A 22,129-nucleotide genomic window follows, 5' to 3' on the forward strand; every position below is an offset into this window, starting at 1 on the left:
TGACCCCAAGTCCATGGTGAGCAATGACTTTCTACGTGTGGACGTGGTACAACACCAACCCAAGCAGCTGAGATGCTTTAAGTTATGTGTACCAGAAGCCTTCAGCTAGTGCTCAATGAACTTACTTCTTCATAAAAGATGTTGGATGTTCTGGCATTTAGCACCATAAAGCTTTAGGAGATCAATCTGGGTGTTGATTTATTGATGATTCCAAGGCAGCCTTGCCCAAATGGCACGTTTCAATATGTCTGTCCCCCTGTCAACAGAAGAATGTTCTTCTGCTCTCCCCATCCCTGCCTCCCCTCTCATACTACCACCAATAGTTGCTGTATCAGGGAATGATCCAGTCTAAAAACTGCTTTTCTCTTGGATGAGTTTCCCAGCCTGGCTGATGCAGATGGGAACAAGCAGACCAGGGTGATAGATGGGGCTGGGCCACCTTCTCCAGCTCCAGTGGAGCATCACTGCCTGGCAACCAGCACCCCAAGCTTTAAGCTGGGATGATCTGGAACACAGGGAATGGTCAGAGCTGTGCCATCGCATCACACAGGGAGGCAGGTTCATAAAACATCAGCACTGCATGAAATGCTTGCCCTTGGAACTGGACTGCTGTGGCTCTAGCAGGAAGAAATGGAAACCAAACAGTTAACAAATATATAAAAATAGAGCGGAGTTCACTTGTCTTTTTTTTTTTTTTCTCTCTTTAATATGGAGATGAAAAATCCCTGGGTGATTCACGTGCCAGCAGAGATATTAGCTGCATATAATAGATGCAATATTTTTAATACTAATATTTTGGGCAGAGACAAGAGTGGGAATGGAAAGTATTTCCAGTGCCTTGACTTCTTTATTTTGCAAACATCAGTTGCTAACTGGGGTCAGACAGAAAGATTGTTTCTGCAACAAGAGCCCAAACAACTCAAGCTGGCAACTCCTTCCCCCAGCAGCCGTGCCAGAAGGCCCTGGGTCTGCGGGGCCAGCATTCCCACAGGGCTTGCAGGGAGGAGGAAAGGTGGTAGATGCTCTGCTGCTGTACATTTGGGGTAGATTTATATGTAAAATGAGAGCTTTTTTTGGCACTGAGGAGCTGGAAACGCTCCATCAAAGAGCAGCAGAGGAAGGTGCAGCCACAGCCCCTTCAGTGCCTTGTCCCTGCTGTGTCTGCGGAAATGGGGATGTTCTGCTGAAAGCACGATGAGGTGGTTCCATTTCTGACTATTTTTCTTGGGAACAGCACCCAAGATGATGACTCCACTGTGACTCTTCTCAAGGACTTTCCTGGCAGGTTGCTTGAAAATCAACAGGTCACACTGCCATCTACCAAAGCAAACCCCAATGCCTTGGGTGGTGGGTGATTCTGGAGCAGGTAGTGCATTGGTCTCACTTGCAAAACAGCAAAACCTGTCTTGAGTGCTGAGTCTTGCTTTGTGGATACAGCTGGAGAGTGAAGGCAAGCACAGCACACAGCACTTGGAGGCTAATTCTTGTGATACCAAAAGGATGGTTCAGAATAAACAAGAGATTATTTCTTCACATAATACACAGTTAAATTGATATAGTATATGGTATTATGTAAGCTATATCTCTCCTCATGCTCCTCGTGGTATCTGCCCTCAAAGAGCTGTAGAATCATGGAATCATAGCATCGCAAAGGTTGGAAAAGATCCCTAAGATTATCAAGTCCAACCCCCCACCATGTCCACTCATAGGATCATACAATCACTAAGGCTCAAAAAGACCTTCAAGATCACCAAGTCCAACCCCAACCCATCCCCACCATGCCCACTGACCATGTCAGACTATGAGCATGGAGCCAGCAGATTTGGCATGCCCAAAGGCAGCTCCTCGACTTGCAGCCCACCAATGTATGATCACAGCAGATTGCAAATAGAAAGCAATGCTGCAGCGCAGTGTGCATGTGCTTGGCCTGTGGTACCATGCAATAAAAGGTGGGCCATCTTGGGGCTGGGTGTAGGATTTGCAGTGTAATGCTTTGCCAGCAGCACGGGCAATTAGCAGCGCCGGCGCACGTGCGGCCGTTCATTAAGCCGCAGTAACGCAATCACCCAGCTGAGCCCTTTTAGGAACAAACCACCAAGACAATATTGGCCTCTGGGGACCCGCAGTTCAGACAATTAATTTAGTGTAATAACTCACAGCCATGCTGCAGACAATCAAAACGAGTGAAACAATGATCTGTCCTGTAAGAAACACCTCGCTGACGTATGGCGCACGCAGCTGTAGGTCACCATGAGCGAGCTGCAAGGCATGAGGAGCTATAGGCCATGAGGAGCTGTAGGGCCATGAGGAGCTGTAGGGCCATGAGGAGCTCTAGGGCAGTGAAGAGCAGCAGGGCTATGGGGGGTGTAGGACCATGAGGAGCTGTAGGGCCATGAGGGGCTGTAGGGCCATGAGGAGCTGTAGGGCCATGAGGAGCTGTAGGGCCATAAGGAGCTGTAGAGCCATGAGGAGCTGTAGGGCCATGAGGGGTCTTTAGGCCACTAGGAAGGCTGTTTCAACTCTTTCATCTCCTTCCCTTTCTCTCTTTTTCTCCTGTTCCAAAACCATTTGTTGAACTCAATATAGAACTGCAAACCGTCTCGCTGCTAGCACACGGCCTGTCTGAAACATTTTGCTTTGTTCCACTGAGGAACAGCAATTCTGCACCAAAATAACGCCTCAATATTGTTACTTTCCACTACTGCGAACCCCTCAATAAATGGCTCTGTAAGAACAAAAGACATTTCTGTATTGTTTCAAGTTCTCTTCCTTTCTGAAAACCTCAATTAAAACAGTGAAAAAGCCAACACGTCACTTCTACACTCCATAATTATGAACTCATTTCCATTCACTCTCCCAGCAGGAGCGCTTTGTCCTGCTGACCTCTGGGAACAGCTCTTCTGAGGCTTTTCCAAAATCTCCCAGCACTAAAAACGACACGTTAATATCAAACATGAAACAAGCTCACCTTCACGTTCACCCAAAATAACGTGCTATCTTAAAATCATGGACTTGAGTTGGAAGGAACATCAACGATCACAAAGCTCCAACCCCCCCACTGCATGCAGGGCCACCAACCTCCACATTTAATACCAGCACAGGTTGCCCAGGGCCCCATCCAACCTGGCCTTGAACACCTCCAGGGATGGACGGGGCATCCACAGCCTCTCTGGGCACCTCACCACTCTCACTGTGAAGAACATCCCCCTGACATCCAACCTAAATCTTCCCTCCCTCAACTTAAAACCATTTCCCCTTGTCCTGCTGTTATCTACCCTTTCAAAGAGTTGTCTCCCCTCCTGTTTATAGGCCTCCCTTTAGGTACTGAAAAGCTGAATCTGAAATCCATGGCGAGTGGTATTCCTGCAACTATTTAACTTTGTGAAACATGCCCGAGCACCGGCCATGAATAGAACAGCATGGGAGAGGCTCTGGAAACAGCTCTAAAAGCAGAGTGAACATCGAAAGAATACAAGGATGCCAGCTTGATGCAAACAGCTGCCAAACCGGTACCTCCTTCGAGGAGACCTCTGTCCTTTTTGACCTGGGGAGCCTGGTACTGGACACAGACATCTGGCTGAGAAGAACCATCCTCCAAATGCCAATGACTGCACCCCCAGTGAGCACGGAATCATAGGATGGCTTGGATTGGAAAGGACACTGGAGATCATTTAGATCATGTAGACCTCCCAGAACAACATGGGAAACGTAGTTATGGACAGTACAGTAGGATCCAGATGTCAGCATCACTGGGAATGCCCTACAGCACTTTGGCTCCCAGCCCATCCCGGTGCAGGTCTCACAATAAACTCTGGCATCCAAATTAGCAGCTGCAATCCTGGAGGTGAATCCCAGCAGACTCTGCTGAAGGTGAGAACTGCGGTGAGGTCCCCCATGTGCTCCACATGGCATTAGGAACGTTATAAAACCCCAAGCTTATCCAACAGACCTCAATTTCTGTTGAGGTTTAGTAGCAGTGAAGTGCCCTGCTGATGGCATGCAGGTCTTTCAATCAGCAGCAGGGACCCAGAAAAACAACCTGCAAAGCCTCCTGATGCCATAAAGTCTACTGGCAGCTGGGCAATTCAGGTTAAATTTAGTCTGCAGTACAGAGGTCACGTCAGTCGCCAAGATCATAAAAAAAAAAAAGAGAATAAAAAGTCCTGTGTTGTACGGGCTTTATGTAATGCCAACGCTGCTCTCAATAGAGAGGTGAACCTTGCAGCTGGGAAATGCACCCAGCTTGCTCCTGCCGCTGCCTCCTGGCATTAAAAAAAAGGAACAATGAAAGGAAAGGATTAAGTCTGCTCAGATGGGTATCTCTTAACCCCTCCGTACCATACCTGTCTGGGCAGACCAGGCTGGTCGAGGAAATACACGTCTCCCAGTTCTGCTCGTGTGGACTCACACGTGCATTTTTTGACTTTTTGTACTATTTTTGGGGCAGGAAAGTGGCTCTTAGGTGGTCGTGTCCAGGGCTGATGTTAGAGACAAGCCTGACTGATCTTCAGATGGCTTCTGTGGAGCTGCTGGACCACCACAGCCCAGTTCCTTACTGCTCTCCTTCCCTTGGTGGCAATCATGGCAGATCTTCCCAGTCTGCATCAGGTGGCCCAGATATCATCTACTTTTCATTGTGGCAATGTGGTTCCTCAGCAGAAATACCCCTTGTGGCCCCACACCGTGTACCCTGTGTACCTGAGAGCATCCTCACTGCTCCCTGCCTGCAGACAAGGCTGCACAAGCAGTGATGTGCAAAGAAGCTTTTCCTTTGGGCTTAAAGTTTGTTGTAACTTCCCTACATCCTTGTATCATCAACAAAAAAAAATCAAAAAAACAACAACACAGAAAAACCAACAAAACAACCAAAAAAACAAGTGGAAACTTTTGTTTTCCCTCTCCTTATCCCAAAGTATGCCGTGGCCCTGTGCAGCCCCTCCACACTCATCCCACCAATACCTCCTCTCCAGCAGGGAGATTTCGCCCTTACAGGACTGGGTTGGGCAGTGCTGATTCCTGTCATGTTTTATTGCAGGGTAAAGTGGTGGAGTGCCCTTTATGGTGTTTTGAAAGGAAATTGTACAGGAACAATGTCCCGGGCAGTGTGGCTATTGAAAACCCTTCACAAAGGGAGTTTGCCACAAGAGGAAAAGCTGCTTAATCAGTCCAACTAATCACCGTAGGTGGTTGAGAGTCCCCGAGGGTCCGTAAAATCAAATAGAATGGGAAAAGAAATATATCACAGCTTGCCTACGCTTCTCCTGGAGCCACCAGCGGATCTGGGATGTTCCCTGCCTGGCCCTGAGCCTGCGGTCACCGTCCTCTGGGCTGTCCCCACGTAGCACCGCGCTCGTCTCAATGGTGGGGGCATGTGGATGAGAGCTCGAGATGTCCTCTAGCTGAGTGGTGGCATTGGGGTGGGATGGTGGGGCTGGGGACAGTGAGCAGGGCAGGGTGCCCACCCTCCTGCTTGTCACCCCAGCTGACCCTAAATGGCTTCTGGCGTCAGCAGGAGGGGTCAGCAGTGCTTACACAACCCTCAGGAAGAGGAAACTGTCCCTGACAGCCACCCGTGGCTCTCCGGGGAGGGAGGATATTTCTGCCTCCCCCCAGCTCTCCATCTCATTAGAAACAACACCCAAAAAAAAGGGGGAAAAAAAAAGAAAAAATGAAACCAGACTGTATTTTTTTTTTAATCCTGATCTTTAAAGTGTAAAGCCATGTTAAATGTAGGAAGCAAATTGGGACTCTGCTGTTGGCTGGGAAGGGCGGGTCTTGTAGGAGCAATGGCAAATGCAGGAGCAAATGGCAATCTGTCACCAAAAATGTGCCAAGCAGACCACAGTGCTCCTCAACTGGGAGAGCTGCAGCCTGGTTCAGTACCTTTAACCTCATCTTTGTGACTCTTCTATGTAAGAAATGAAGCACGCACCCCATGGCAAAACTAAAAATATTACTCAAGTAATGTAAAGCCTCGGGTTGCCCTAATCCAGCTCTGCCCTGGGACATCACCCTGCACACATATTTGCTCTGGGGTGGTCCCTTGCCCCTCATCTCCCAGCAGCATCCCAAGGCAGCTCTTTTCAGTCCAGCAAGGCATCATACCTCAATGCAGAGAAACCACTGGCTGCTCCTTCTGAGTGAAGTGATACCCCCATGTAACTAAATATGCAATTTACACAATTAAATACACCATTAAATGAACTCAGTAGGTTGAAAACACCATTGCCAGGGGAACTCTGTTGCCTGCCTTGTTAGCACATCCCCTCCTTCATGCAGACATCTTGCTGCAAACCCCGCTCAGCCACTTCTGAAATTCAGTAAATTAAGCTTTTCAATGGAAAGAGAGGAAGCACATGACAAGGACTTAATGCCTTTACAGATAACACCTTGCAGCTGCCTCTATGAAGGAAGTGTGGGGATCTGCCTATGCTGGAATATATGAATGGGTGAGATGGGCACATCACATCCTGTGCTCCCGGAGCAAGAGATGTAACAGGCCAGATTTCAAAGGCAAACCATGGGGACAAATATACACTTCACTTTGTGTTTGTCCGTGCTCCAGTAATGGTTTTTGTGTTAGCTCAGTGGTGACAGCTGCTAAACAGCTAGATACACACAAGCACAGAACCACAGAACTGTATAATGGTTGGGCTGGAAGGGACTTGAAAATCATAGAGCCATACAATGGTTGTGGTGAAGGGGACCTTGAGGATCACAGAACCACAGAATGGTTGGATTGGAGGGACCTTAAAGCCCCCCAGATCCCATGTCTGCCATGTGCTGGCTGCCCCATTCATGGCACAGGGCCCCTCCAGGGATGGACATGCCCAAAGACATTCCATGAGACAGTGGGGCAAGATGTACAACAGGGACAAAAAGGCTAAAAAGAATTTTAAAGGGAGGTTCTACTTACCTCCTGTCGTTTCTCCTCCTTCTGAACAGCTTTTTGGTGTGTGCAATTTCAGCTTCGTGAGGCAGCGGGTGGTAACCCTGGAAAACAGGGAAAAGCAATGTTCAGCTCCAGGATACAACAGGAACTGACTGAGCCCCTGGGGAAGGGATGAGTGCCACCCACCGACTGGGCCGACCAGGACAGTAAATGCCATAACAAAGCAAGCTGAAGGCAGAGGTGCAGTTTCCCTGCCTTGTCCTCTCCCCCCAGGTCACCCCATGCTCATCTGGCGTGCTGGTCTGGTCAAGGGAACTCTATATTACTGCTCTACTATGGGCATCATGGGGCTTCATTAACGTGAACAAAGAGCTCTGAGGTTCCTGGAGGAAAGGCACCGTGTGAGTGCAAAGCATTATTTATTTTCCAGGGACTACAGAGCTGTCATAACCGCAATGATTTTTATTTATGTAGCATTGTATTTCCCAGGCTGGCAATAAAAGCCTCGTAAAACTCGCTCCTTCTACTTCCATAGCGATCTGTCTTATCCTTCAAGCCGGTGAATCAGCCTGGACGTCACTGAAAAGAGCCTGGAAATCTTTGATGTCAAGCTGCTTGAAATTATGCTGAGGATTTTCCATTACTGCACTCTGCACTTCTGAGTCCTTCTCACCCATCTGGTCACTTTTCTTTCTTTATACCAAATGCATTGGAGGAGTTTAAGCCTCGGAGACCTCCGCTCCTCTGAGTCACAGAACTGCTCAGGTTGGAAAAGACTTTCAAGATCATCAACTCCAACCTCAACCTAGCCATACTACCCCAACTATCAACCACTAAACCACGTCCCTGAGCACCATATCCAACGTGCTTCCATTTGGCTGATGAGTACCAAAGTGAATGGGAAAAGGAAAGGAGGGAGAGCAGACCCACTGCCCAGCCACATCAGCTCTACTTGTTTAGGAAACGAGGCAAAGAAATGAGCACAACACTCAGTGAGACTGCTTCCAAAAGTCACATTAAGACAGCTAAGCTTGGGGTATTTTTAAGAATTTAAGCTGCATGTCAGAAACATGTGCAAATACAATTACCCTGAAAACTGAAACCATCTCTGCAAAGCATGAGCCAACTTCCTATGAGTCGTCAGAACATCTCGGGAGCTGCATTCTTGCTCGTTCCAAGCAGAAACCACAGGTAAAGTGGTGCCATGCTGCTCCTCCTCAGCCCTTGAGCATCCAGAGGGTGTGAGGGATGGGTTAATTCCATGGGAATACATTTCCCAGCCCAAGGAGGAATGGATTAATTCCATGGGAATACATAGCCCAACCCAAGGAAGGGTGAGTTAATTCCAAGGGAAGATGTCCCCAACCCAAGGAGGGATGTATTAATTTCAAGTGAACATGTCACGCAGCCCAAGGAAGGATGAGTGAATTGAATGGGAAGACGCCCCCCACCCCAAGAAGAAACATGTTGGTTAATTCCATGGGAATGCATCCCCCAACCCAAGAAGGGGTGGGTTAATCCCATGGGAACACATCCCCCAGCCCAAGGAGCCTGAACAGAACGTAGTGTGCCCGTGAGGAGAAGCAGGCGTCGTGCTCCCAAAGCCGAGCGGTTCCCTTCCTTAGTCCCAGGCATGAGACAATGTTTTGGAAAAAAAAACGTCACCGGTTCCCTACTCTCATCTATTTCAGTGCTTAAGCAGAGCTAAATTTGGAAGGGAGAAAAGTCGACTTTTTTTTTTTTTTTTTTTCTTTTTGAGTGGGGAGCTGATGTAAAAGGAAATATCGGCGACTTCCAAGGAGGGCGGAGTGCTTAGAGGAGGCGAGGGCATGGGGTGGGTGCAGGCCAGAGTCCCAAGGGCACGGCACACACTTTTATGACATCTCTGTGTTCCTCACTTTGTCTGCAGGCTGCTCCCCACCGCAGGTTGTGCGGCGCAGTGCTGGGAGCTGGAGCTCGATCACTGTGGACAATGAGGGTCTGCAACATCTCTTACAGTTCCATAAAACACCCCCAGCTGGAAGGGATCCATAAAGATCACCACTTCCAAGTTTGTGGTAGACAGATGCTTTATAAAGGTGAAAACTAAGAGCAGAAGCAAAGAAACAAGTTTAGCAAAGCAAACCACCACCCCATGCCCTGCCATGGGTCCACAAGAAGACCTACACAAGAGAGAAATTCTTTACTCCTGCCCAACCCAGAGATGGTTCTATGACCTTCAAGGACCCTTCCAACCCAACCATTCTGTGATTCCATGGTTCTATGACCTTTAAGGACCCTTCCAACCCAACCATGCTGTGATTCTGTGTTCTATGACCTTTAAGGACCCTTCCAACCCAACCATTCTGTGATTCTGTGGTTCTATGACCTTCAAGGACCCTTTCAACCCAACCATTCTGTGATTCTGTGGTTCTATGAGCTTCGAGGACCCTTCCAACCCAACCATTCTGTGATTCTATGGTTCTAGGATCTTCCAGATCTCTTCCAACTCAGACATTTCATGGTTCTATGATCTTCAAAGTCCCTTCCAACACAACCATTCTATGATTCGTTGTTTCATCTCTGTGGTGTCCGCATCTGCCTAATGCAGCCTGACTCTCAGATCACAAGACCTCACCCCATGAAGTGACCTTCTTCACCCCATAAGCCTGCTCAGACCCTTCTGCAGAAGATGCTCACAGCTCTGAGACAGCCAAGCATTAAAAGATGACCCAGTCATAAAAGACTGCAAACAAAAGGCTGAGAAAAGCAGAAGGACAGATGGGGAGAGAAAAAACAAAGCTGGGGCAACGGGAGAAGGAAAAGAAATGATCTGATTGTATCAGACCACATGAGATTTATCTCAAGAGCCTTTGTGCCCTCAAGAAACATCTCCACCCCTCCTTATCTTAAGCAAACGGTGGCAGAAGGCCTGGGCTGAGCAAACAGGTCGTTAGGCTGGCAGTGCATGCCGGCAGCTTTGCTCTGTTTTATTGCACCCTCAGCTCAGGGTGGGATTTGTTTTCTGAGGCAGTGGGAAGTGACGGGTGGGGTTGGGTTTATGGAAGATGCAGCAATCTGCCTGCATGACAACAGCAGAAATACTGTGGCCAGAGGGAGGGCAAAAAAATAAACAAATATTGTACTTCCAGAAACAACCCACAGAAGCCATGTAATGGTTCTTCCACAGAAACCCTTGTAATGATGTCACAATCAGGCTTTCATCCACTGACGTGATCGTTTGCTGAAGATATGGGAAGTCTGGGACAGAAAAGAGATGCAAACGTATTCATTTCAGCTTTGCTGTGACAATTCCATTCTCTGGTGCCTCAAGGGGCTGCGTGTGCCACCACTGAGCACATTCAATTGAGAATAAAAATGCTTTCAGTGTCAGGCCAGCATGGTGGGACCAAGAGGTGTCCCATGGGATGAGTGGTGTGGGGATCAGCTCCATCACCAAGGCCAGCATTTGCCACCACTGTCAGCACCCTGAGCAAAGCCACCTCCTGGCAGATTGCTTGCCAGGATCCCTTCCCCTTCCAGGAATTCCCACCAAACCAGCCTGCCATCCTCTCTCCCCTCCGACACGAGGGGAATTTTCTGCCTCTTGAAAGAAAAGGGCCGTGGCACCAACCAAAGCCTTGACCTGATTTGGAAGCCATGGAAAATACCTAACAATGGCAGGAAGGGCCCTGTAAATGATTTCCTCTGCATTAAAATTGAAGTGATAAATCTGTTCCTTCAAACTGCAAGCTATTTGTTTTTCCTGGAAGGTGCTATTGGAGTAGATGCTTCTGAATAAGGAATCCTTTGCTGCTCTTTTCTGCACAGGACTAGAATGGCTCGGGTTGGGTTGGAAAGGATCTTAATGATCATTTAATTCAGGACCCAGTGCCAAATGAAGAGAAAATGCAACACTTTCATGCTGTGCTCAGCCATCAGAGACAGAGCTAGATTCAGTTACTGGGCTGTCCATGGGGATGGTGCTTCCAAGGGGGATGAGGGCAAAGATCCTGGAGGAGGGATGCTCTGCAGAGCGTGGGGTAGGACGTGCCTGCCCAATGAATCATGGCACTGAGCAGCACGCCCATCGTATGGCAGGCATAGGAAGTTGTTTCTTGGGGGATGTCCCGGTTTGGAGGATTTCCTGATTAACTGCATCTTTGGGGAGTGTGCCATAAGTGCAGGCTGCCAGCAAAGGCTGAGTGCAGAGGTGCACTGAGTGTGCTCCGAGAGGGGATTTTTCACATACAGACGATGGGGATCAGGATGGTCACAGCTAAATATCATCCCTTCCTTAGTTTCCACTAAAATTCTGGCCCATTTCCTACGGGGCTGCCCTCCCATATTGCCCCAGGGATGCAAACTCCTGTGGTCCCATTTGATGAAAGCTACTGACAGTTTATATGACCTCTCCCAAATCCTGGGGCATTTTAATGAGTTGCTAATTACACACATGCAGTCCCTGGGTTTCAGCTCTTCCCACCTCTTTTCTCTAGCATGCTACCAGCAATGTGGACACCCAACTAGGCAGAAAACTAAATACATGGTGCCAGCTTCATCTCACTGCATGCAGCCCTGAGATAAAAGGGTGGATATAAGGAACAGTTTCCTCTCCTAAGAGCAGTGATGCAGTGGCACAGGCTGCCCAGGGAGGTGGCGGAATCCCCATCCCTGGAGGTGTTCAGTGATGGAGATGTGGCACTTGGGGATGTGGTCAGTGGGCATGGTGGGGTGGGTTGGGGATCTCTGAGAGCTTTTCCATCCTTAATGATTCTCTGATTCTATAAAAACAAAAGCCAGAGAGAATAGCAGAACAGCCCAGGGTGAAGCTGCCCACGTGGGACGAAGGCTGCAAATGCAATTAAAGCATTAGAATAATTCATTAGAATAATTAATACTAATGAGCTGCTCAAGGAGGAGGTTGAACCACCATCTACGGAGGCGTTAAGAAACATTTAGATTTTGTACTAAATGACACGGTTTAGTGGGGACGTATTGGTGGTATATGGATGCTTGACTGGATGACCTTGGAGGTCTTCACCCACCTTGGTGACTCTGTGATTCTATGATGCTCCAAGTTAAATGCACTTTGAACCTTCCCCAATGCCTTCTGCCAATGACTGACAGTGAGTTTTCTGGGGTCTGTTCTTAATGCTCAGCCCCACGGCTCCTGAGTCAAACATAGTTCAGAGATGATAAAACTTGAAAACCCAGGTGAAGCTGCAGACGTGCACAGAGCCAACAGAGCACGGCGCACACTGGAAGCCTTGGAGCCAGGCCCTCCAGATGCACCGATTCAGACATGCGGTGCCATAGGAAGAATATAAATAACAGACAAAAAAAAATCCCCTTTGTTACCAGAATCCGCAAACCCACCATCGCTTACAATCTGACTTAGGAAACAGAGCTTTTTTCCCATGTTCAAGCAAAATGGGAACAATACTTTGTGACTGGAAGCAACTCTGATTGTTTTCACTGATGTTATTTTAGTGTTGTTTAGGTTTATTGTTTATCTGTATGCATTTCCTCTAGCCTGGTCATGCTCGAAAACAAGCCTTACTGTCGGCAGTAAGTCCCATCCAGAAATAAATACACTTATCCAGTAAATACAGATACAACCACAGCGCTGCTTGCACTCTTACATGCTGCAGCATCACCTTCAGCACTCAGTGATGGTCTCAGAGCAGATGGATTTAACTCAGTGTGGTCCCCTGCTCTTGCTCCCTTCAAATTTGAGGTTCAGCCATGGGACTCTCCCCAACCCCCTGTTGCCACCAACTCCATTGCTGACCACATCACACTGGGTGATGGACACAAAGCTGCTGGAGGTTGGAAAGCCTGGGGCTACACTTGGAAAAGTCTTTTTATCCAAAACCTACTCTATAGGACAAGTAGCAAGGCAGCAGAATCTGCTTCCCCACATCTTGTAAAGGGTGAACTTCAGGCAAAAACACAACAACAATTCCTACTCTCCAGGCACTAGTCACACAACAGCCTTTCTGCCAATGAAAACATGGGCTATGACCACTGCTGTGATGGCTGTCAAGAGATGGCCAGTGCCTGAACAATTCATTTTGCATTCAGTGAAGTGCCTCCAGGCTGTGTTTTGTTAGAACCCAATAGGGACAAAGAAGAACCAGTAATAAAATATGACAAATGAAGCATGCCACACCTCCTAGCTAGGGCTTTTTTAGCTCTGTTGGGTGTAGAAGCCCTTTCTGTAGGTCTTTTCTAGCCCTGAGTAGGAGCCCTTCTTGTAGGGCTTCTTTTAGCTCTGATGGGGGTAGGAGCCCTTCTTGTAGGGCTTCTTTTAGCTCTGATGGGGGTAGGAACCCTTCTTGTAGGGTTTCTTTTAGCTCTGATGGGGGTAGAAGCCCGTCTTGTAGGCCTTGTTTCAGTTCTGATGGGGGTAGGAGCCCTTGATAGCATGAATGGATGTGTGGTGGTTAATACAGGAGCTCAGCTCTAAAGGTTGGTCATGAAGAGCTATAAAGAACTTAAATGAGGCTGCTGAGTGCTGCACCCGAAGTGGTTTTGGGCACCTTGCTTCTATCCAACTCCTTGCCCACCTGCTTCCAAGAGTGCAGGGAGGGCAGACAACGCCACAAGCCCTTCCAAGATCAATTCATCAGGTGCTCGGCAGCCTCAGCCCTTCTCTTCTTATCAAGGCCAAAAAGATAGATGTAAGATCCATGGCTCCTGTCCAGGAAGAGCATCAAGTGAGGAGCACCGCCGCCTCCAGCAAATCCGAGCAACAAAAGTGAGAAAAAAAAAAAGAAAAAAAGAAAAAAAAGAAAAAAGAAAAAAAAAAAAACCCAAAATTTCCCACCAGCTAAGAAAAGCTGGAGGTTAATATAAATTCCATGGGTTGGAGCAGGGGGGGAAATTGAGCTGCATTCAAAGACTCGGTGGCTGACCACGCTTCTTTCGTCTGGCAACTGTGCGCTCCCTGAGCAGAGTTATTGAGGAAGTGAGACGAGCACTATATTTGTTCCAGCTGCAGACTTCCCTTAACCCCTGGTAGTGGTGCTTTAAGCAAAAAACACTCCACTGCTTGTTTTCTGACTCTGTTTCCATGCACATCATGGTGGCAGCTGTTAGCTAAAGGGGTTGTGATATGTAGATTAAAAGCAATGAGAGAACCGCTGTGATGCAAAGGAGTCAAGGCTGGATGAGCAAGAGGAGAATGAGAACAAGGAATGAGCAGGAAAGGAAAAGATGGAGCCATTATAAATGCTCGTACTAATGCAGGAGTCCTTTGGGTTGTAAGTGTTAACGCAGCCATGCAAATGCCTGCAAAGATTTATGAGTTAGGTCATTTATCTGCCTGGCTTCCTCTCTTCTGGTGATAAAACAAGGCTCTTCCATTGCACTACAACTCTTCTTTCTCGTAATTTAAGAGGAAAAATGCAATCTCGGAAACGATGCGGAAGGATTTCACTGTGAGAGCAGCAAAACACGGAGACACTGAAATTGAAATACCTGCTCAGGGATTGAAATCGTTACCATTCCCCCCTAAAAGGAGAGCGCACCACTCCTGCAGCACCCACCACAGAACAACCCATCAATGCTGGGATATGCTGGCGGGTGCCAGTGCCATCCCCCTCCATCACAGAGCACCCGGCCCCAGCGAGACATCAGCACACCACTTGCATTGCCTGAATCTGCTCTTTAAGTCCACTATTTGCCTTGGCCAAAAGCCAGCAGAGCACTTAGGTACATGCTTAAAGTTAAGCACAAGGGTAAACAGATTGAAGTCAGTGGGACTTAAAATTAAGCACATATTTGAAGGATTTGCTGGCTAAGGGCCTTAGCCCCAGTGTCTCATGTCTAACTCAGATGATTCTAGGCTTATTGGCTCCTCCTGTCCTCACCTCCCCTCTATCGGACCAGGCAACAAGCAGTTTATGCTTTACCACCATGGGAGAGGTCGGCTTTTAAAGAAACCTTGTCCATGGGCAAAGTATGCCTTTCATTAATTATACCTGCCTGTGAAATACCTTCCAGAAATCCCCACCCAAACAAAGCCTCAGGAAAGGAAATAACGGAAATTCTTGATGGTTTCCATGGGGGAAACAGTCCCAGCTGGTGAGACGAGGAGCACGTAAGATGAGGCTGATGACTGCTCCTACTGTACACGGCTCCCAACCAGAGACAGTCCCTAAAGGATCAGGAAACAGCCCGTCACCGTCCTGATTATCCTTGAGGATAAGCCCTAGATGTGGCTCTCTGTATACATTCAGATTGTGCCTCACCACTCCACAAAACCTCTTGGTGGATGATGGGTTGGAGTTGGGTGATCTCCGAGGTCCCCTCCAACCCAACCACACTGTGAAGCACCTAATGAGCAATCTTCCAAGAGGCCACTGAGCTTCTAATGGGCTAGAGGTCTCCCTGGACTCCTGCTTGATTCCTTGTCTTCCATGCCCTTCCACATGAACTTTTTTTCAATGCCATCTACCCTTGCAGGAACCTTGGTGGCTACACAGGCAAGACATAAAGACACAGGCAGAAAAGATGAGCAGAAGCCTGGAAACTTGGACACAGGAGACAAAAGTTTGCTGCTGATTTCTCCAGAAACAGGACTGATCTCAACAAGAAGCAGCAAGTTGTCTAGACTTGACAGGAGACTCATGGAACATCAGCAAGTCTTGATCTCCTCACACACATATCCCCATCCAATCCATCCCCAACCATGCTCTGCTCTGTTCCAATCTGCTCCTGAGCAGCCAGTTTCTTTCCCAACACGACCATCCGATCTGTTTGTGCTACTCGTACTGACGGCACTAAGTAACCAAAGAACTTTGGGAAAGCACCTGTGAAAGAAGCCTGGGTTACCCCATCCAAGTCCCAAGTTACTCCAGATCTTCAATATCCTCCTATATCGCCAAAAAGCTTTTCATCCAGCTTTGCATGGAGCTGGATGAAGACCACCATGAAATGGGAAGAGCTGCTCACTCCAGTAGCTCTGAGAAGTTGAGGACGGGCAGAACAGATACAAATCCTCTTGTATGCTTCCAACACTCGCAATACACTTCCATGGCCTCGCTGATGACGGCTGGTCATGCACTATTTCCTCTTCCAGACGAGGAAAAGCAGCGCAAGAGCTGCATCACCAGGATCTTGATTTGGCATTTGCAGAGGAGGAGGAGACACACGTTGACACCACGGGGAGAGGAGTCACGGTGCTTTTCGGATCATGTCGGGTCGCACGTACGTTCACGGCCAGCCCCCAGTTCTCAGCACGGAGGTGCAACCTTGGAACGGCGACTTCCTCCAGTGCTTCAGGAAAGCTCTGGAGCGCGAGGAAATCCTGAGCATCGCCAGCGACACGTTATCGACACAGCGAGGAGATAATAACGGCAGGAACTGCCTTGCTGCAAAATCACCGTCGTGATTCATGCGACTGCTCGGTGCCAAGGCCTGGTGAGCTGTCACACGTGCTGTCCACCAGTCACCGCAAAAAAAGTAGAAATAAATAGAGGTGGGTTCCTACCATTTGATGAGCACCGTCCATTCTCCCTTTAGCGCATCATACAGCTCACTGTACTGACCTCACCTGCTCACAAAGGTCCACAGATCCCACTGCCTCCTTCGGGATGGTCTGGCAGATGTCAAATGCCATGTGGCTGCCCTGCTGACATCTGGAATAAGTAATGCTGCTTGTGGTGGCAGGACATACGGTGCTCTGCAAATGGCACTCAGGGCTGTTGGGTGACTGCTTAGAGTTCAGAAAAAATTATAGTCAGAGAATCGTAAGGGCTGGAAATGACCACTAAGGTCAATGACCACCAAGGCCAATCATAAACCCATCCCCACCATGCCCACAACCACTTCGCTCTGCATGACCACAAAATGCACAGCAGTCCTGTAACCTGAGTGGGCACAAAGAGATACAGGTGGCCTTGGTGAGCACCCCATCATTCTGGTGAGGAAGGGGAAGGTGCTGTCATGGCATACAGACAGAATATGTATGTGGAAGAACACCTATGTCAAGGGGGTCATGGCAAGGAGACAGGCTGCTATCAAACAAAATTCCAAGAGAAACAGCAGAGTCCCCATCCCTGGAGGTGTTCAAGAACCATAGAGATGTGGCACATGGGGACACGGTCTGGGCATGGTTGGGGAACGCTGGTGATGGAGATCTTGGAGGTCCTTTCCAACCTTCATGATTCCATGAGATACTCCTGAGAACCTTCTCCACGAACACCTTCTCCAGCACATTAATGCTGCACCAGAAATAGAGCACCTCAGAGACTCCACTTTTGTTTTGTCTTTTTCCTCCCTTTATTTTTATTTTTGTTTTGCAATGCAGTATTGCTAAACTCGCAGAGCAGCTCCAGAGTCTTTCTTTAATGTCACATGCACAGCTCGAGTCCCCAAGGCCCCAGCAGAAGCAGCCCGGGATATTTGCACATACCCCTCACAATGGAAGGAAGAGGGTGTAGGAGGGAGGATCAGGCTGCTGACCCCTTTATTGTTCTTGGGCCAGAAGAAAGCTTCCTCCTGGCTTAAGAACCACGGCGCTGAAAAAGTTTTCCAGCCAGAGCAAGTCGTATGGAGTCACTGGGGCTTTTTTTTTTCTCCCTTGTCTCCCTCCTTCCCCTGCCTCCCCCCTTCGGCCAAGCGACAGGGAGTCACAGGGTTGAGCTCCATTCACAAAATACCTGCTGCACATCACGTAGTCCTTCCCCCCCCCCGGCGGCGCAGAAAGGCGCTGGAGCTCATGCAAACGAAAATAAACCTTCTTTTTTTTCCCTCTACAGACTTGAAGAAAATTTAAAAAATAAATAAATAAAAGAGAAAGAAAGGACCCCGCTCCCAGACTGACGCCTCCAACGTGAGCACGCGCCGGGGAAGGGGTAGGCGGCGGGGAAGCGAGGCGACGATACAAAAGGAAAACAAAAACCAGCAAATTCTGCTCAGAAAGGATTAAATGGAGGTTATTTTCCCAAAAAAACAGCCCTCCATTATATAATGAGGCTTAAGTCAGGAGTCATGGGGGTCACACGATGCAGCAGACTGGAAAAACCAAAGTGCGGAGCAGCCTTCTAATTGTTAAGCCAGGCACACAAAAGAAATATGAAATAAAAAGCAGAATGTGCCAGGTGGGTGCTCACACACTGGTGGATGCATTTATCCCCCCTCACACTTAAGCTTTTTCTGGCTTAAATGCATGCTGGGATTTCTGATTGCCAGGCATCTTTGGTTCTCCATGACCTTTCAGATGGGTTTGTTGTACAACCACCACAGCCAACATCTTGACTCAAGCTCAGGCACAAAGGCACCACCTGGGCCTGATTCTGTCTCCACAGAACCTTGCAGTGAGAGTGATCCTCCTCACCCAGCACCTGTAGGGATTGCTGGAAACCTAGGTGGCATCCCAGGTATTTGCTTTCTTCTGAACGATAACAAATGCAAATTTATGATTCATTTTTTACTTTGGAGAACTAACTTTAAGTAAAAGTTATCACTTCAAGGTGACAAAGACCAGGACAGGGCATCTCTACTCTCATCTACTTGGTAAAATCATGTCCAGGCAACTGCTGACCCCAAACCTCAATATTCTTACCTAACAATGTTCAGCGAGCCAAAGTTAAGAAGTTGGATTTTGTATTTTTTTTATCCAGTGGCGTAGATGTCAGGGCTCCCTACCCAGGACCTCCAAGCAGAAACAGCCATAGTCTGCTGCAATATCTGCTGCAATATCTGCTTGTTTTGCTCAGCCAAACGGAAGCAAACTGCCCCTGTAAGCACATATATTTGCTTTCCGTTTGGAGGGGAACCTCAAAAGAATATACAATGAGAAATGAAATAATCAAGAGAGCCACAAAAGCAGGAAGAAATGAAGCTTTATCATTCTCCAGTAGTTCTGTTGTTTGTATGTTACAGGAATCAAGAAAAAGAGGAGAGGAGAGGGGAGGGAGATGAGGAGGAGAAGGAGAAAGGAGAAGAGAAACCCAACAATGAGCAGTTCTCCATGGCTGTACCAGCAGGTGAAAAACAGGGCAGAGGAACCCTGCCGGGCCAGAGGACCAAGAGCCACTAGGATGGCACTCTATGGCCAAGGGATGGCATTTCTACAGACCCCTTTGCAGACCACAACTCCATCTTGTTTCTCCATACAAGTGCTGCCAATGCACAGCACTCACACCACTCATACATTTGTACCACATTCCTTCCACTATTTATATTAATCTAGATTAGAACCTTCAGCCCAGCAACCCAGAGACTTGGAGATGGTACAGTCTTCTTTCCATGAGCTGTCCTACATCCCAGAATGGTGACGCTGTCATAGTCTGCCCAGGAAACTGTGAATGTCCCATCCCTGGAGGTGCCTGAGACCATGCAAGGGGCAACCTGAGCTGGGGGTACACCCAGCCCGCAGCAGGGGTAGGGCTGGGGGGGCTTTGTGGTCCCTTCCAACCCAACCATTCTATGGCTCTGTGACCTATAAGGTCCCTTCCAACCCAACCATTCTATCATCCCATGGTGCTATAGTCCTAGCAGATGAGCAACCAAGTACTTGCCATCTCTAGAGCCAGTAGAAAAGTGCAAAGAGTATCTTAGAAAACAAGACAACACAGAGGGTATTTTAAAAATCGTAACCCATGGAGAAAACAGACAGGAACACTGAATAGATTCTTGCTTACTGAGCTCGGTCTGCTCCCACAGGGAGCAATTCCCTGCACAAACAATCTTTATTTTCCCATGAATGAGACACAGGGGCGTCGCGTCCAGCACTGAACTCCCCAGTTAAGGGACAGTTTCTGACCGAGTCACCTTGCATTGCAACAAACCCTCATCCTGCCACCGAATAGCCTATATTTACACCCTGGCTATATATACATCTCCCCAGGCAGCACGGCGTGCTCAACCATGGCGCAGAAGGGGATGTGCTTACCTGCTGCCTGCAGGCAGGAAGCGCCTTGCAGGAGGTTCTGGTCTCATTCATTGTGCTGCCGCTATTTCCATCACAGCAGAGGAAAAGCAGCACATGGGGGAAGCATCTTCTGGGCAAGGATAAACCTTAAGTGTCACAGGAAAAATTAAGCACCTATTTTGTCAGATGTGGGCTGATGACAACCTGCATCAGTAGAACTGTTAGAAGGAGCTGTGCTTCTTAAAGCTCCTCTGCCAGCAGGGATGTGTGCCCACCCCTCTGCTTTGTAGGCAGAAATCCCCCCTTTCCCTGTATTTATTATTTCACAGAGAAATGCGGAAGGGGATTAAGATGTGGAAGTGGACAAGCCAAGGAGAAATCTGCTTGGCCAAAGAGGAACTCAGCTGTTGTTTGGGATCCTTATAAACTTGGATTTTATTTATGTATTTTTTTCTTTCTTCTGCTCCTTCCAACAACATTTTAAATATCATTCTGCTCTGCAAGTGACTCCGGGAAAATACTCAGCAGAATTCAAGGCAGAGCTAAAAAGGACGTCTCAGGCTTCTAACAAATCCTCTCGGAAAACAAAGGAGATGTAACACTTATTAGAAGTCAAAATTCAGGCAGGATTCTGGGGTCAGGGAGTTGTGTTATGGTGTATAGAAAAGACTGGGAAAGAACAAAACCAAACCTTGCAGGCTTTCTTTAGGTATTACAGAGCTGCATGAAAACAAACCTTTTTGAAAGGAAAGTCAGCTAAAAGCCTGAGCAAAGCCTGGGCTGCTCTCTGCTGGGCTCGAGCCAGAGTTCAATGTGGCAATGTCTGAGAGCCTCGGACACCCACAGCACTGTTCTTTATAATCCAGTCCCCAAACAAAAACCAGCAGATTCCCTGGAAGATCAATTCTCAGGTCTGGAACTACTGGTGAACTCTGAAAAACAAAATATCAGGCCTTCCCTCCCCTGTCCTGCAAACACCACTGCCCCATCCTCTCTGTTCATGTGCATGTGGCCAGCTGCAAGCCATTGCTCCTTGTTGGGAGAAGCTGCACCCCTACATGCTTTCCCTTTCCATCTCTTCCTCTCACAGTGCTTCAGTCACTACTTGCTTGCTGCCAGGCTCCTTTTCTGCATCACTCCAGCTCCTCCAAACCCCCCAAATTCCCATTGGTAAGTCCAGCCTAAAGCTGCAGCTCCATCCCATCCCAAAGATAAGCTGCAAAGCATCCCAAATTCAAACACTTTTCTTGTTCTTAGAGTCAAACCAGCACCTGGACAACTGGGGTCTGAGAAGTAGCAATGGTTCTGCTGTGGATGTCACTGCCATCCCCACTGCCCCCTTGCTGATGTTGGCACATCCTTCTGCATGGGGCAGATAAAAGACAAAATGTGACAGGATGAGCCCCTGCATGAAATGGGCAGCATCACCTTCCACAGCAAGTGAGGACCTCCTAGCACACATGGCACCACTCTTTGGTGTGAGGAACGTGGTGTGGGACCAACCCTTGCACAACAGTGCAAGTCCATGTCTGCAAAAGCCCTGCAAGCAAGCCAAAGGGCACAACTGGAGATGTCAGATTTCCAAGAAGGGCTGGGTGGCATCGTGTGGCTGCAGAGCATGTCCCACCCCTGGGCACAGGATGGGTGCAAGACGCTGCATTTTGCTACTTGGAAAAAGCCCTTGGAATAAAGACCTGTTTCCTCTGCATGGAGCCCGCTCTGGAGCTGTGCAGCAATGCTGCAGTGCCCTCTAGTGCTGCAGGGTCCCAGCTGTCACCAAGCAGCAATCCCAAGGCCACACTCCCCATCCCATTCATTGCCCTCTGGTGGTCTTCAACCATGGTTCCCCATCACACAGCCACTGATGTCACAGTGACTTTGCCTCCCAGCAGCCAAAACCTGAAACCTTCAGGGGTGTGAGGTCAGTCACCCTCACCCCTTCCACACCCAGAACATCTCCAAACCCAGCCTGCCCAACCAGGACACAGACATACCCCAACCTCTCCCCTCCTGGCAGCAGCTCGCTGTAGGCCTGAGACATAAAACACCCTTATAAAGCAAAAAACCCACTGGGAGACCCACTGAAGGGTTACAGGCAACCACGTCTCCCCCAGCCCACTCCTTTTCCCAAGGAAACAGTTCTTGCCAGTTGGATTCAATGCCACAGCAAAATGGACTGCGGGAAGATGAGATCTTACTGGAAATCACAGCAATAAAGGCTTTCTGCTCAGCAAGCAGGGATGTGAGTCTCAGTGCGTTGTGACCTATGATCAACCATGGCTCTCTGCCAGGGGTTTTCCGCAGCAGTTTCAGCATTGGAAAGACCCTTGGGAGATGGGAAGCTGGCTGGTAAGACTGAAACCTCCTCTGAA

General features: G+C 48.4%; 1 protein-coding gene across 6 annotated transcripts in view; it reads right to left on the reverse strand.

Annotated features, from left to right (window-relative positions):
* CTIF (cap binding complex dependent translation initiation factor) overlaps nt 1-22,129 on the reverse strand; it is a 75,802-nt gene that overhangs the window by 28,340 nt on the left and 25,333 nt on the right. For all 6 annotated transcript variants that reach the window (XM_015887221.2, XM_015887220.2, XM_015887219.2 and 3 more), the window contains one exon: nt 6,917-6,993. In XM_015887221.2, coding sequence (XP_015742707.1) covers nt 6,917-6,993 — 77 coding nt within the window. The remainder of the gene's footprint in view (nt 1-6,916; nt 6,994-22,129) is intronic.

The sequence above is a fragment of the Coturnix japonica genome, chromosome Z (genome assembly GCF_001577835.2).
Source record: "Coturnix japonica isolate 7356 chromosome Z, Coturnix japonica 2.1, whole genome shotgun sequence".
NCBI classification, from domain to species: domain Eukaryota; kingdom Metazoa; phylum Chordata; class Aves; order Galliformes; family Phasianidae; genus Coturnix; species Coturnix japonica.